Source organism: Vulpes lagopus, chromosome 18, assembly GCF_018345385.1.
Source record: "Vulpes lagopus strain Blue_001 chromosome 18, ASM1834538v1, whole genome shotgun sequence".
NCBI classification, from domain to species: domain Eukaryota; kingdom Metazoa; phylum Chordata; class Mammalia; order Carnivora; family Canidae; genus Vulpes; species Vulpes lagopus.
In genome coordinates, this window is record NC_054841.1 from 14,607,190 (window position 1) to 14,621,336 (window position 14,147).

General features: G+C 48.3%; 2 protein-coding genes across 3 annotated transcripts; both read right to left on the bottom strand.

Moving 5' to 3' along the window:
• Nucleotides 1-29: 29 nt before the first annotated feature.
• On the bottom strand, nt 30-3,192 carry ZSWIM1 (zinc finger SWIM-type containing 1). 2 transcript variants are annotated; one of them, XM_041733017.1, is made up of 2 exons: nt 2,731-3,192; nt 30-1,781 (listed from the first exon to the last, which is right to left on the bottom strand). In XM_041733017.1, the coding sequence occupies exon 2, from the start codon at nt 1,633-1,635 to the stop codon at nt 265-267; it is 1,371 nt and encodes a 456-aa protein (XP_041588951.1). In that variant the 5' UTR covers nt 1,636-1,781; nt 2,731-3,192; the 3' UTR covers nt 30-264. The 2 variants fall into 2 exon arrangements, with proteins under 2 accessions (XP_041588951.1, XP_041588952.1); XM_041733018.1 differs by having other exon boundaries at nt 2,534-3,192.
• A 670-nt stretch (nt 3,193-3,862) lies between these two features.
• On the bottom strand, nt 3,863-14,038 carry ZSWIM3 (zinc finger SWIM-type containing 3). The gene is made up of 2 exons (XM_041733001.1): nt 13,668-14,038; nt 3,863-6,286 (listed from the first exon to the last, which is right to left on the bottom strand). The coding sequence occupies exons 1-2, from the start codon at nt 13,820-13,822 to the stop codon at nt 4,351-4,353; spliced, it is 2,091 nt and encodes a 696-aa protein (XP_041588935.1). The 5' UTR covers nt 13,823-14,038; the 3' UTR covers nt 3,863-4,350.
• Nucleotides 14,039-14,147: the final 109 nt, after the last annotated feature.

Here is a 14,147-nt window from a genome sequence, read left to right on the forward strand (position 1 = left end):
CAAGAATATATATACAACAGAGACTGTGGTCAGCAAAGTCTAAAATATTTATTGCCAGGCCCTTTACAAAAAAGGTTTGCTGACTCCTGTCTTAGGGAACTAGACACATTTTAGGTAGCACACTGTAGTAGAATAGAAGACCCTTGTCCTTTCCTGGGAAGAGGGCCCGCAGGAGTATAATAGTGTGTGTGTGTGTGTGTTGTGTGTGGGTGGGTGGGTGTGAGTGTGTACATGTGTATGAACATCTCTGGGCATTTAGGGTAATCAGAGCTGAACCTGCTCATAAGGGCCGATCCAGCTGTCTGCCAGTTCCCGCAGGGTGCTGTACCTCCGTTCAAACTCCTCCTGGCTGCAGTGCTGCAAGAGCTGGCCCACCTCCTCAGTGAGGAGAGCCACGGCCAAGTGCTTATCCAGCGTCTCACTCCACTTGCTGCCCAGGATGTTGTCTAGACTGGCAGCACAGCCTGCTGTCCACTGAGCTGGCAGCATGTCGGGCTGGAGCACCTGGTGGTGGGCACTGAGAATGGCTAGGATGTGGCGGCAGGGCAGGTGGAAGGCCTGGTGAAAGTAGCAGCTGCAGCTGGCAGGGGGCTGGGGCTGCACCCTATGGGTGTCCTCCAGGATCTGGATGTTCACCTTTTCTGAACCGGAGCCAATGAGGTGCACAGATTTTTGGACCACAGCGAGTTCACCCAGACAGAGCTGGGCAGCTGGCCCCGTGCAGATGGCATTGAGGGAGTGCTGGATGCGGGCTTCTACTAGCTGCTCCACTTTGGGGCTTTCGGGGCTGATGTCTAAGGCGGCATGATTGTTCTGGAGACTCAGGCCCAGGCTAAAACTTGCCTTGTCTCCAGAGTTCTGGTGCATGTATCGGAGCAGAGAGACCATGCCTTGTTCCACACATGGGGTAGTGCCGAAGAACTGGCTGAGGACGCGGGTGGTGACCTCCAGGCTTTGGAAGTAGCGGCTGCTCTCAGCTCGGCTTCTCCAGCGGTGGGCCAGCCAGATGCGGTCGTTGAGCAGCCAGTGTGAGTGGAGCTCGGGCAGCTGGGTAGGAGGGATGCAGCTGCTCAGGAGTGTATACAACTTCCTTAGGTTGCCAGCTGTGGCTGAGCACATCGTGCTCTGCAGGGAAGTAAGGAGCACCCTTTCCACAGGCTGTCCAAGTGACAGCTGATAGAATTTGCCCTGGAGGAACTTACAGATATGGAAGGCTGAGAGCAGGACCTCGGCCGCGGGAAACTCCATAGCAAGGGTGGGCAAGGGGAGGAAGTGAGGATCCACCAGGATGGTACAGACTCTCTCCCATGCTGGGTTAAACTTCTTGAACACCTGGAACATCTGGGCCAGGCCCTCAGCATCCTCTTTGGCAGGAATGGCAAAGTAGACTGCCCGGGCGAGATGACCCTCCAGCTGCACCCGAGGTCCATCTACCAGGAAGGTATATAGCACCTTGCCCATTGGGTTATAGGTCCGGTGGATAAATAAGATCTCAGGGAAATGGGCAAAGACACCTTGCATAAAGCAGCTCTGGTAGTTGAGGGTATCTAACTGAGCAGTCTTGCTAACCTGATACAGCAGCATAGGTGGGTTTGGGTCCTCAATCAAGAGCTCATTCAGCATTGTCAGGGCCATGGGGGAGATGGGAGATGTCTAGATGCCACAGTCAAAATATTTTCTCTGCAAGGCTGCTGTCCAGGAGACTTTCAGGATCTCAAGCTCCAACTAAGCTGAAGCTTGAGGCTGGAATGTAGTTCCCCGATCTTGTTCCAAAGATGGGCCTATGGAGAGGAACAGAAGTTTAAGGAGACAGTAGGGGCTTGGTTCCTCAATTATTCATCCAGACAATATTGCTTACTCTGTATCCTCACTGTCCTGGGTGAGATACACAATAAACATGTAAACAAAGATATAACAGGCAATGAAGGTTAGCAAGACCACAAAACTGGGTAACAGGTAGAAGGTAAGTTGGGGGAGGGAGGGATACTTCAGTTAAGGTGGTCAGGGAAGCTCTCTCTTGCTGGGGAGGGAGATGACATTGGAGCTGAGACCTAATTGATAAGCTGGCCATGGAAAGATTCAGTTCCAAGAGATTTAAATGGGTGTGAAGGCTAGAGCTGCATATGGTCTTTTTGTTTTTTTTTCTCCTCAAACAGCATTTAAAATATTTGTTTAGCACATTATATTTACAGATTACTGCTTGGCATCCATTCTTCCATTTGGTCCTAGTATACATAAGAGAACTTTTATGATGCTGGGCAAGTCAGTGACTCCCTCTGAGCTTCAAGCCCTTGAACCACAAACAGGGGCTATCGACTGTGCATGGCTGACTTCTCCTGCCTCCCCAGAAATCCCTCTAAATGCAGTACTCTGTCCCAGAGTTTACTCAATTTGGCCCCAAACCGGGTTACTGTCCCCATTTTACAGATGAGAAACTGAGGCTCAAAGAGGTTAAGTGACTTGCCCACCATTACTCTGCAAGTAGCTGGAAGCTGAGCCTTTGGCTCGACATCCTGGCTGCTTTGCACAGTACCTGAGGTCCAAACACCAGAGAGGGGGCGCAGCCTGTGACCTCTCACCCGGGTGGGAGGATGTAGAGGTCGGACGTTCGCGTCCCGAGTCCGGCCGGAGCCAGAAGAGAAGTCAACCTCCCACCCCTTTGGGAGCTGTGTCATGGCTGACCGCGGTCATCAGTTGCCTCACACCTCCACCCCTTCAGAAATCACTCACCTACGGCCTGGCTCCGTCGCCATTTCTCCCTATTTGACCCTGGCTCTGACTCTGACTGACCTCTAGGCTCACCAACCGCGGCGCCAGCTTCGCCGAGACTCGGGCCAATGGCCTGAAGAGTTCGCGTTCGGCCTTTGGGGCCTAGGCCAATCGTAGCCCGGCGATCTGTGGGCGGGCGCTGTTCCCAGGGTTACGAGGGGCTCGGCTGGCGGTGGCCAATGAGAGCCCGAGGACACCACGATCCTAGAGAGCCGGAGCCGGGAGGCTGGAACTCCGCAGCCCCGCGTGGGGACCGGACGCGGGAAGGGCATGTTGCTATGGAAACTCCGCAGGGGTCGAAAATTTAAAGGGAAATAAACAGCGGTGCTTTATGGATTTTTTTTCTTTCTTTCTTGTCTGGTCAAATTCCAAAGCCGGGGGAAGGTGGAGGGGAGGAAAGGGTGCCTCTGTAATTGTACCGTGTCTCCTGCTTTATGGGGAAACTGAGGCCCAGGCCTCGAAATCTGCCCTCTCCATTACAGCTGAGGAAATCCAGATCTTGCGAGAGCTGAACCTTCTGTTGCCCAGCCCCGCCCCCTCCATTGTTTTGTAGAAGAGATCGGTGGCGCGCGGTGATCTTTATAAGGTCAGGGCAGACTGGCGGACGAGCGCAGGAACCAAGGCAGACTGCCACCTTTGACCTCGGTTCCCCTGAACAGAACATCCTGGAAAGCTGGGTAGCTCCCAGGATTTAGGTGGTTAAGATTATAAACTAGCAACAACAAAAGTCCAGGCTGGTGCTTAGAACTGGAAGGAAAAAGTTCTGTTTAGATGGCAAATTGGGATTAGAACAGGCCAAGACTCATTTTTACAGATGAGGAACGTAGGGTCAAAGAAATTAGAAACCTGCCCACAGTCTCCCAGCAAGTGCAGGTAGTAGACTCTAGGGTTCAGGTTTCCCTCGCCCCACATCTATTTGGTGGCTTCCTGCTAGAATTCTAGGCGGCATGAAATCCTTGTTGAAGGCTTGGTTGGTGGGAAGAGGATGAAGTTGGTGGCAGACTGCTAAGTCTTTGAATTTAAGGCATCAGATTCTGTTTGGCCCCACAACCCCCATTAGATTCCTTCCCTGTCCAAACAGCACACATTTCCCCAGCTTGTTTGATTTTATTAAAAAAAACAAAAAACAAAAAAAACTTTAATGTGAATAAAAATAAGTACAAATAACAGATTCTTTGTAAAGAGCAGCAACAGCCAAGGATCACCCTCTGTCCCTGAAAACAGGTCCTTTTCCCAGGTATAGACTGTCTCGCCCTATACTAGGGCAGGAGTTCATCTCTAATGGGAGTGAGATCTCTGATCTCAGGAGATGAGCAGAAAGAGGGATGACCTTTCAGCATGGAGATAACTTTGGCCTTGACAATGAAGGAGGCTCCCAAAGAATGACAAAGGTAGGGCAGAAGAGGGGTAGGCTTGAAGGACTGTCATGTAGTGGGGTTCTTCTACCCCCTGATGTAACTATCTTCCTAGCCCTATGTAGGGACACTGGTTGAAATGCTGACCCTAGCATGTCATGCCCGCCTTGGGCTCTCCGACTTCCAAGAAGAGGGATCTGTGGTCCAGCGTGCCAGTGCTAGTGCTTCAGTCATGAATTGTGGCTCCAGCAAGAGGGAGTCCCTCCCCTTCCTCTGGCTTTCCCCAGAGGAAAGGGAGGCGGCCCACATCCTTGAAGTCCTCTGGCTGCTGACTGGGCTCAGGAGGCTGGCAGGGGTCCGCCCAGATGTCCACAATCTTGCGCAGGGTGGAATAGCGCTCCTCCAGCTCTGGCCCTTCACTCTGCATGAGCAGGTTTGCCAGCTCCCTGCTTAGGTCCTGAATCATGTCACTCCGTCCTTGCTTCCCTGGCTGGCCTGTGTTTGGGATCATGACAGGGTCCCGGAGCTCCCCGTTGGGCCCGAGGAGGTGCTGGTACCTCTTCTGCCACCGGCGGCACACCATGGCTTCACCCACGGGCTTCTGGCTGGTATGCAGCAGGGCCAGAATGTGCCGGCATGGCAGGTGGTACGACTGTTGAAAGGAACAGCTGCAGCTACAGCCATCTTTGCTAACATGGTGAGAATCCTCCAGTAGCTGAATGTCCACAGAGGAGCCAGCCAGGTCCACCAGGTGGGTGGAGTTCTGTACCACCTCCCACTCGTTCTGGCACAGCTTATAGGCCAGCTGGGAGCCACTCTCATGCAAGGCATCCAGCATGCCGCCCCGGGAGGGCCATACCTGTGGCTGCTGCTGCAGCTGCACCCGCTGGGGGCCGGGCTTGGTCTCTTCCATGGGGAGCCTGCTGAGGTTGCCCCCACAGACTCCAAACGCCTTCTTGGGCTTTGGTGGCAGGCTGGCTGGCCGGGCTCTCTTTAACTTGGGAGGAGCTGTGGGCACATTCTTCAAGCCTTTGGTATTAAAGAAGTCTATATAATCTACAAAGCGGAGGATACAGTCCAGCAAAGACTGCTGTTCCCGGAAAAGGCTGGACACCTTGCTGGTGATGACATCTAGGCTATCCATGTATGTGTTACACGCATGTAGGCCTTTCCTCACGTGCATGTACCATAGCAGCTCACAGGAGAACCAGTGGGCCTGGAGGAAGCTGAAGAGCTCCTCGTCTAGGAGGGCTTGGGACATCTGACAGAGATTTTGCAGGCTGGCATCAGAAGTGACAAACACCGCCTCCCGCAGGGCTTCCTTCATGAGCCTTTTAAAGGATGGATTTGCTGAACTCCGATGCAACTTCTTCTCCAGGAGCCGGGTGGTGTGGTAGATAGAGAGGAGGATGCGCGCAGCAGGGAAGATCTCCTGCAGGATGGCTCGATGGGGGAAGGAGGGATCCACAAACACCACCTTGACCTTGGGCCAGTCACAGTTGAACTCCGTGAAGATACTCAGCATCTTGGCCACAGAGGTAGCCGTCTCAGCCTGAAGCACGGCAAAGTGTACCACTCGACCCTCTCGTTCCTTGTTCTCCACCAAGAAAGCATAAAGGATGTGGCCCTGGGCGTTCTCCACCCGGTGTAGCAAGAGATTCTCTGGGAAGCGGATAAACAGATCACTCATCTTGCTGCTCTGGAAGCTCAACCGGTCCAGGTCTTGGCTGTTGCCCACGCTGAGTGAAGCCATGGAACCCTCATCCACCTTAAGAAAGTTTTTCATCACTTTGGCTATCTTGGCCAGGTCAGAAGGAGTGATTCCCTCCTGCTCTGGCTTTGAGGGTGTTTGGACTTTATCTAAGCAAAATGATGGTTCAACAAGGGACTTCTTGGCCAGGTCAAGGTCCTTCTCGATCATGGGCTGCGCAGGCTGGGGTTTCTGCAGGCATACGGTCTTCTGAGATTTGCCAGCGGTGTCTCCTCTGGGACCTGCAGTTTTGTAGTCAACGTGGATGTGCTGGGTGTTGAGTTCACTGATGAACAATCTATCCAGTTTCTCATTGTACCGCAGGAGCAAGTATGCTGGGCACATGTCCACCTCTGATGTTCTCTTCCTGTTTGACTGAGTCCGAATACAGACAAATTTCACCTGCACATATCTAAGGAAGGTAGAGGTGACAGTGAGAAAGGTACTGCCCACCCCTTTCTAAGACAAGACCCCGTAGGGACTTACAGTGGCTGCTATGTGTCCCAGAGACCACGAGGCAGTGTAGGACGTAGGGAAGGAAGACTGATATTCACATTCCAATCCCAAAGTGTTTAGCTCTTTTGTCAAGACCCTGCCCAACTGACACTGCATTCATTTTCATCATCAGCAGTTCAAAGCCCCCACTCCTTTCATTCATGCTCTGTGGCCTGTCTGCAGCTCCCAGTGATTCAGCATGAGGCAAGACACGAGGGAAAACAGACAAGAGGCGGCAGCAGAGGGCCAGCTGGTTACTCACTGTTTAAAATGTCCTTTATGTTCTTGCCTTTTGGGGAACTACTGCTTTTGCCGCCTCCTCCTCCTCCAGACAGCAAAGATACAAGTGGCCTTCTCTCAGAGGAAAGATCTCTATTCATCTTTCACTTAAACAAAAATGTCCAAATCCCAAGAGAGTCTAAGAATCCCGGGGCTAGAAGACCTTCGGGTCCCTTCAGCTTTGCCATTCTAGGATGAAAGTGATGATTCAAAGGAGAGGGATAGGGGCACCTACGTGGCTGAATCAGTTAAGCATCTGCCTTTGGCTCACCTCATGATCCCAGGGTCCTGGGTTCAAGCCACAGCCTCTCCTTCTACCCCTCCCTCTCACTCATGTTCTCACATGCTCTGCTGTCTCTCTCAAATAATCTTAAATAAACAAACAAAGGAGAGGGATAATTAAATTGAATATCTGTTCTTTTCCTATCATCATTCAACCCATGCTTCGAGGCCAAATCAGGTCTCACCTTCTCCAGTAAGCCTTTGTGGATGTTTCAACCCATAGTAACTGCTCCCTTCTTGGAATTCATTGCATTTATTTAACATAAAAGGCTTAAAACTTCTCTGGGTGGCAGCATAACTAGTGGTTAAACTGGAGAGAGATGCTGGAGGCTGACTACCTGGATATTAATAAGGACTCCATCACTTGTAAGATCTTTGACTTTATGCAAGTCACTTTACCTCTCTGTGTGCAGTTTCCTAGTCATAAAATGAGACTGTCTTATTAAGACTGTTATGAGGATTAGCCCTGTCTGGCTCAATGGGTAGAATGTGCAACTCTTCATCTTGGGTTTGTAAGTTTGAGCTCTACCACACTGGGTGTAGAGATCATTTAAAAATAAAATCTTAAAAAAAAAAAAAAAGAGGAGCTCCTGGGTGGCAATGTGGTTGAGTGTCTGCCTTTGGCTCGGGTCATGATCCCGGGATTCTGGGATCAAGTCCCACATCAGGCTCCCAGTGGGGAGCCTGCTTTTCCCTCTGCCTATTCTTTGCCTCTCTCTGTGTCTCTCATGGATAAATAGAATCTTAAAAAAAAAAAAAAAAAAAAGATTGTTATATGTATTAAAGAAGCCTGAGACATAATAGCCCAGAGCCTGGTTCACCCTTTTATTTATGCTAAATCAAAGTCTGCTACTGTTATTATAGCTCTTATGTCTTATGACATTCTCTTGGATGTTTATAAAGTACCTTTATAATTGGATGGGGCTATTGTCAAGTGACAGGACTGAGTTATTTCTCAGTGTATTCCAAGCACCTAACACAATGCTATTCTTTCAGCAGATGCTTATCAAAGATGTTCTGATAAATGACTCATAGACCATGGGTGGCACAGGTTGCACCCCTGCCTCCTCAGGGAGTGTCCCAGCAACAAGGAGAAGGGAAAAAAAATCTCAGCCTCTGGCATGACGTGACACAGCCTGGACTTCTCACTAACCCTTTCCAAACACTCTAATCTTGCTGGTCCTGTCTACCCACCCTGTGGGGTAAGCTTAGAAAAACAGGATACGTCAGGTCTACAATAACAGGGTGGCATGGCCCAGGGCTGGAAATGCCTGTACCTGTTGTGTGCCTAGTGCTGGGATGGCAACACCATCCCCAGCTCAGGGCCAGGAGGGGCTTGGGCAGCCAACTGGTATGGCAAGGCCAGTCATAGTGACCTAGGTGTTGCCTCTGCCTATCTCACTAGCCAATCTTCCCACCCCCTCACCATCTCACATTTTGTGCCCTAGAAAGACAAACTGCCTACAGCATCCTGTACTCACTATGCTGTCTCTCAGTTCTCTGCCTTTGCTTGTATTTGTCTCTCTCTGGAATGCCCTTCCCACCTGTTTTCATCTTAAAGCTTACTCATCCTTCAGGACTATGTGCAACCATCAATGTTTCTAGGAAGCCTTCCCCAAGCCCACAGACTGGGCCCTACTCTTTTGCTGGCTTAAGATCTTAGCATAGCCCTAGCTCATCAAATGAGATTGACTTCATGTGTTCTTTTTTTTTTTTAAGATTTTATTTATTTATTCATGAGAGACAAAGAGAGAGGCAGAGACACAGGCAGAGGGAGAAGCAAGTTCCCTGCAGGGAGCCTGATGTGGACTCCATTCCTGGACCCGGATCACATCCTGAGCCCAAGGCAGATGCTCAATTGCTGAGCCACCCAGGTGTCCCATGAGCCACCCAGGCATCCCAACTTCATGTGTTCTTAATGCAGGTTTGTTAGGCTACTCCGAAAAAAGATACTGGTGAACACCAACCATAAGGGTCTTTCAAACCTTTCCTGATCCTATTAATGACTGACTGTACCTCCCAGGGTAGAAATTTTGGCATTCTAATTCCTCCTATTCCACGTCTATACCCAATATGTTAACAAGGCTTTTACAGTCTTTCCTGCCAGTACAACATGTATTAAGGTATCATATGCCAGGCTTTATTAAGCCCCTAATGTGCACCACTTTATACTAGGAAAGGGGTTCTATTATCCTAATTTTACAGATGGGGAAACAGGCTTAAAAATGTTCTCAAGGATAAGAATCTGGGATATGAACTAAGCCTGCTTGGCTAGTGTCTGTGTAGTTAACCCTTATGCTGCCTGTCTTGTTGTCAAAATCTCTCTCCTTTCTCAGAATAATAATTTTTACCCCTTCAGCTTGACCCTCAACACACTAGTCAGGTCCAATAACTTCCTTATAGATCACTAAATGTCCTTGTTGGCATCATGCATTTCAAACATAATAGGTACTAGGGTGAAGCTTGCTTTTTTCCCTGCTTTGCTTCAGCTTTTTTTATTGAGATATAACCTGCCTACAATGAAGTATACAAATCTTTTGTTAAGAATTTGTTGAGCGGGGATCCCTGGGTGGCTCAGGGGTTTGGTGCCTGCCTTTGGCCCAGGGCGTGATTCTGGAGTCCTGGGATCGAGTCCCGCATTAGGCTCCCTGCATAGAGCCTGCTTCTCCTTCCACCTGTGTCTCTGCCTCTCTCTCATGAATAAATAAAATCCTTAAAAAAAACCAAAAACAACCTTGTTGAGCACTTCTGTTATTTTAGTCTGTACCTAGTTGCCTCCCAGCTTAAAACATCGACTCCTGAGGGCAGGCACAAGGCTTCACATCTTTAAGAATCTCCCTTAGTGCTTATATCACAGACTGCTCACTCGGGATCTGGAGGGAGTCAGCCAGCCTTCCTTCCCATCCACTTTCTAGGCGTTTATATTCCCTACTGGACAGCATCACCAGTGTGTTCCCGTGTTGGCTCCCATAGGTGGCACCCACCAGATGCTTGAAGCACATGTGCCAAATGAACATTAAATGATTCTCCTCGTATAACATGACAAGTTTACTAGGCAGAGCACGGGGAACATTCTGTCAGACAACTTGGCTTCTGGTCCTAGCATTGTTACTTTCACTACGACATGGGACAAGTCCTTTGTTTAATTTCAAACATTTACCAAGTCCCACTATGTACTGAATACTACAGTAGTTGTTCACAGGGCTACATAGACTCATTTGTCTCCACTCTCTAAGTCTAGTGAACAGAGAGAGACTCACATAGGTAGCCAGTGAAGTCAAAATCAAGTGAATGGTTAAGGAGAGGTACAAGCAATATTACAATAGAACAAAGAGTAATTCCCTCTATGGGAACTTGTACAGATTAACTACGGATTTTAATTTTACATAAGATTTGTGTCCTTGTGTGTAAATCATACCTTCAGCAATGAATAGGATTTTTATAGGTAAAGTCATTTTAGACAATGTAACTTGAGTTAGGAACAAGACTCTGAGTCAGAAGATCTGAGTTTAAGTTCTAGCTCTACCACTTATTAGCTGTGTGAGCCTGGACAAGTCATTTCACTTTCTCTAAGCCTCCAAATCCTTATCTGTAAACACAGAAATAACAAGAGTACTGGTCTATAGTTCATCAAAGTACCTCATCCCAAACCAATTAGAAGTCAGCATCTCATCCAAAACCAATCAGAACCACTAGAAGTGAATTCATTTAAAATGTTGTGACTGCATCTGTGGGTTGCTAACTCAACAGCCCTTAGCCCCTTCTTCCTTACTAACAGCAAGCCAACTTAATTTGGGTTGCCATTCCTCCCCCACATAGCTAAGTACTTCAGGGCTAGTCTAAGCCAATTAAGGTAATCTCATTAGGAATGGGCATGGATACTGGCCCAATTCTGAAGAAAAAAACATGAGAGGAAATCTGCAGGAAACCAAGGAAGGCTTTTCCCTTTGGATATGACTTCTGCCTTCGTGAGGAGCCTTTCTGCAGGCAAAGCTTGAGACCTGAGGATGGCAGAGTAGAAAGACACAAAAAGCCTGGGCCATGGAAACAATGACCCTCAGAGGCCCCCCTCTGAGCTTCTAAGAAAGAAGCCATTTTGAGTCAGAGTTTTCAGTTAATTGCAGCCAAAAAACATTCCCCAGAAACAACATATCAGAGTAAATAGTGGGAAAAAAAAGACTTGAGTGAAACTTAATCTTATAATAGACTAAAATTATGAAGTTAATATATTTAGGGGCACCTGGCTGGGTTAGTTGGAAGACCAAGCAACTCTTGATTTCAGAGTTGTGATTCAAGCCCCATGTTGGGTGTAGAGATCACTTAAATAGTTTAAAAAATATTATATTTAACAAAATGTAGGTTATAATGGCAGCTGTATACAAATTCTTAAAATAAAGCATGACTTACAGTATCAAATTTTTTTTTTCCCCAAACACTGATACTTTATTCATGTCTTTCACAATATGGAAAGGTTTTACAGAAATATTCCTAAGCTCTATCAGGCTTCCCAAGGACCTAATTTAATTCTTCACTATGCAAATCCTTTGTCAAATTCCTCACGTAATCAGCCTTGTTGACTTCCCTTCTTCCCTTGTTCATGGGTGTCAGGCTGAGGGAGATGGAAGGGGTTCTCCATCATTACTTTCAGAGACCCAAGTCCTACAGGTCTTGGGAGATGTGTAATTTCAGCCTGCAATTCATTTTATTTCCATTGTATAATCCTAATGTTTACCACATCCATTGATTAGCCAGAAACTGAGTGCCAAAGATGTTAATGAGACTGGTAGAGATAAGCAGGACATTATTAAATAGTGACTAATTTTTTTAGTGGCTGGTTTATTAGCATGATTTTTATATGACATCTGCTTTCCTACTGGGCCTTGTGACTATGGATACATGGAAAATGAAAACTCAGATAACAATGCCTAGTTCAAAGGGTGTGATAAGGATTAAATAAAACAATGCCTGTAAAATCAGAGTGTCTGGAATGCAGTAGCTATTAAACTGAATGGCAGTGGAGAGAGACAGAATACTTCATGGAGTGTTTGAAGAATATCAATCCCCCAAAAGAAAAACAATGTATATAAAAATATGAGAGGGGAAACTGGGCATAAAAATCAAAGAAGTTGGGCAGCCCGGGTGGCCCAGCGGTTTAGCGCCGCCTTCAGCCCGGGGTGGAATCCTGGAGACCCGGGGTAGACTCCCATGTCGGGCTCCCTGCCATGGAGCCTGCTACTCCCTCTGCCTGTGTCTCTGCCTCTCTCTCTCTCTCTCTCTGCCTGTCATGAATAAATAAATAAAATCCAAAAACAAAAAACAAAAACAAAAAACAAAAAACAAAAAAAAAACGGTAAACTTCTCTTAAAAAAAAATCAAAGAAGTTCGAGTGGAATGGGACTTTTGATCATTTAGTGATAATTCCTACAGCACATTTGCCTCTCAAAGTACTGAGTCCCAGTACCACTTTCTAACATGTCCTCATTACAGTTTCAGAGTACTTACAGAGCACCACGTTTCTGCTCCTATACGCATTTCTGTTATTTACTCTTCACCGCATCCATCTCATTTTACAAAGGATGAAACGGTCACAGACATGAAGTGTTCCCCAACTTCCAGTGTAAAGCCTGTCTTTCTGGCTCCAGAGCTTTCCCTTTTAACCACTGATGGGGTTCAGGACAGGCTGCCCCAGAATTTGCCACTTTGGCATGTGGATTATTCTGAGCTGAAAACCATCAAGGTCCAACAGACTCAAGAAGAGCTCTTCTCCTCTCCCTTAACTGCCTAACAATAATTTAGACAGGGAGCTTGTACCGTTCCTTGAGTTGGCCTCCTCAGAGTGTGTTCAAATCTAAACTGATTTGCAATTTTTTAAAAAGTGGAGATATTGCCCCAAATTTGGATTTCTTGTCCTGCTCCCATTTCTGGCAACACCGGATCTTCATTTCCACCTGGTGGCCATTAGCTGGAGTTGATTAGATAGGGCCTGCTCTCCATGTCACCACACACCTCTGTGGTCTCTGCTACAAAGACCGTTGTTATTTCATCATTCTTTCTCTTAGGGTGAAATTAAAACTTTCTGACGCTGGGCTGTTTCACCCGAGCCCTGAAGACAATGGAGTTGTCAACCCTCTCAGCCTGTTTTCTCAGCTGCCAAAAGGGAAAAACAGCATTTATCTATAATTCTCAATACAGCCCTGCCTGGTAAAGCATGCACACAACAGCGAAGGATGCCTGGGGCATGGGAAGTGTCTGAAAAAACGGTTGTTAATCTCAGAAGCTCGAGAACCACGTAGAAAACGAATGAATGAGCAAACTAACCAACAACTGACCCCGTTCATTGCTTTGTCAAGAGAACACTGATGGAGGAAACCATCCCAGAGGCGTTTTGTATCCATTTGTGAAGACGGTACTTTGTACGAGGGATACTGCAGGTGCTCAAAGAATGGGGCAAATTGCAGTTATTACAGGAAAGCTATAATGGAGTGAATGAATGAAGGGGAAGTGGGTGGTCAAAAAGCGATGCCTTGGGAATGTTTTGCTCTTTCCACCAGGCACAGGACAGGTGCTCGGTGCCTGTTGATTGCCCTGAGACCAGGGCCCAGCTGCGCTCCCTCCTCCTCCTCCTCCTCCTCCTCCTCCTCCTACTCCTCCTCCTCCTCCTCCAAGGCCTCCCTCCAGGGGACAGTCCGGCATTCTCCCCACCCTCCTGCCCCGCCCCAGACCTGCCCCGCCCTTACAGGATGTCCTCGCGGATGCAGGTGCCATGGTTGAGGTTGTGGAAGCGGACGGAGACGCAGTCCCTGAGAATGAAGGAGCACCTGTTCTCCTTTTTGTAGGCGCTGAAACACTCCTTGAAGTCCTCGTAGGTCTTGAAGCAGCTGCCCAGCTCCATGGCCACCCCCTCAGCCCACACCAGGGGCTGGCCCCCGGATCAACACTAGGGTTCAGAGGTCACACTGTGAGGGCCTACAGGCTGGCGCATGTCCAGGATGCCTTAAGGGTCGGCCTCAGCTGAGTGGCCTGTTACGGACCTCAGGAGGAGCCCTAAGGGCCGAGAGGGCTCAGGGGTCTGGGGGCGTCTTTGCTTTCTCACAGAGGGGAAATGACGCTCAGCTCTTATTATTCAGCCCTGGGTTCCGCCCCCTCACAGTTACATCCAATCACACACGGTATCCCCAGACTGGCACTCATTTTCTCCAATCGCTAGAGAAAGATAG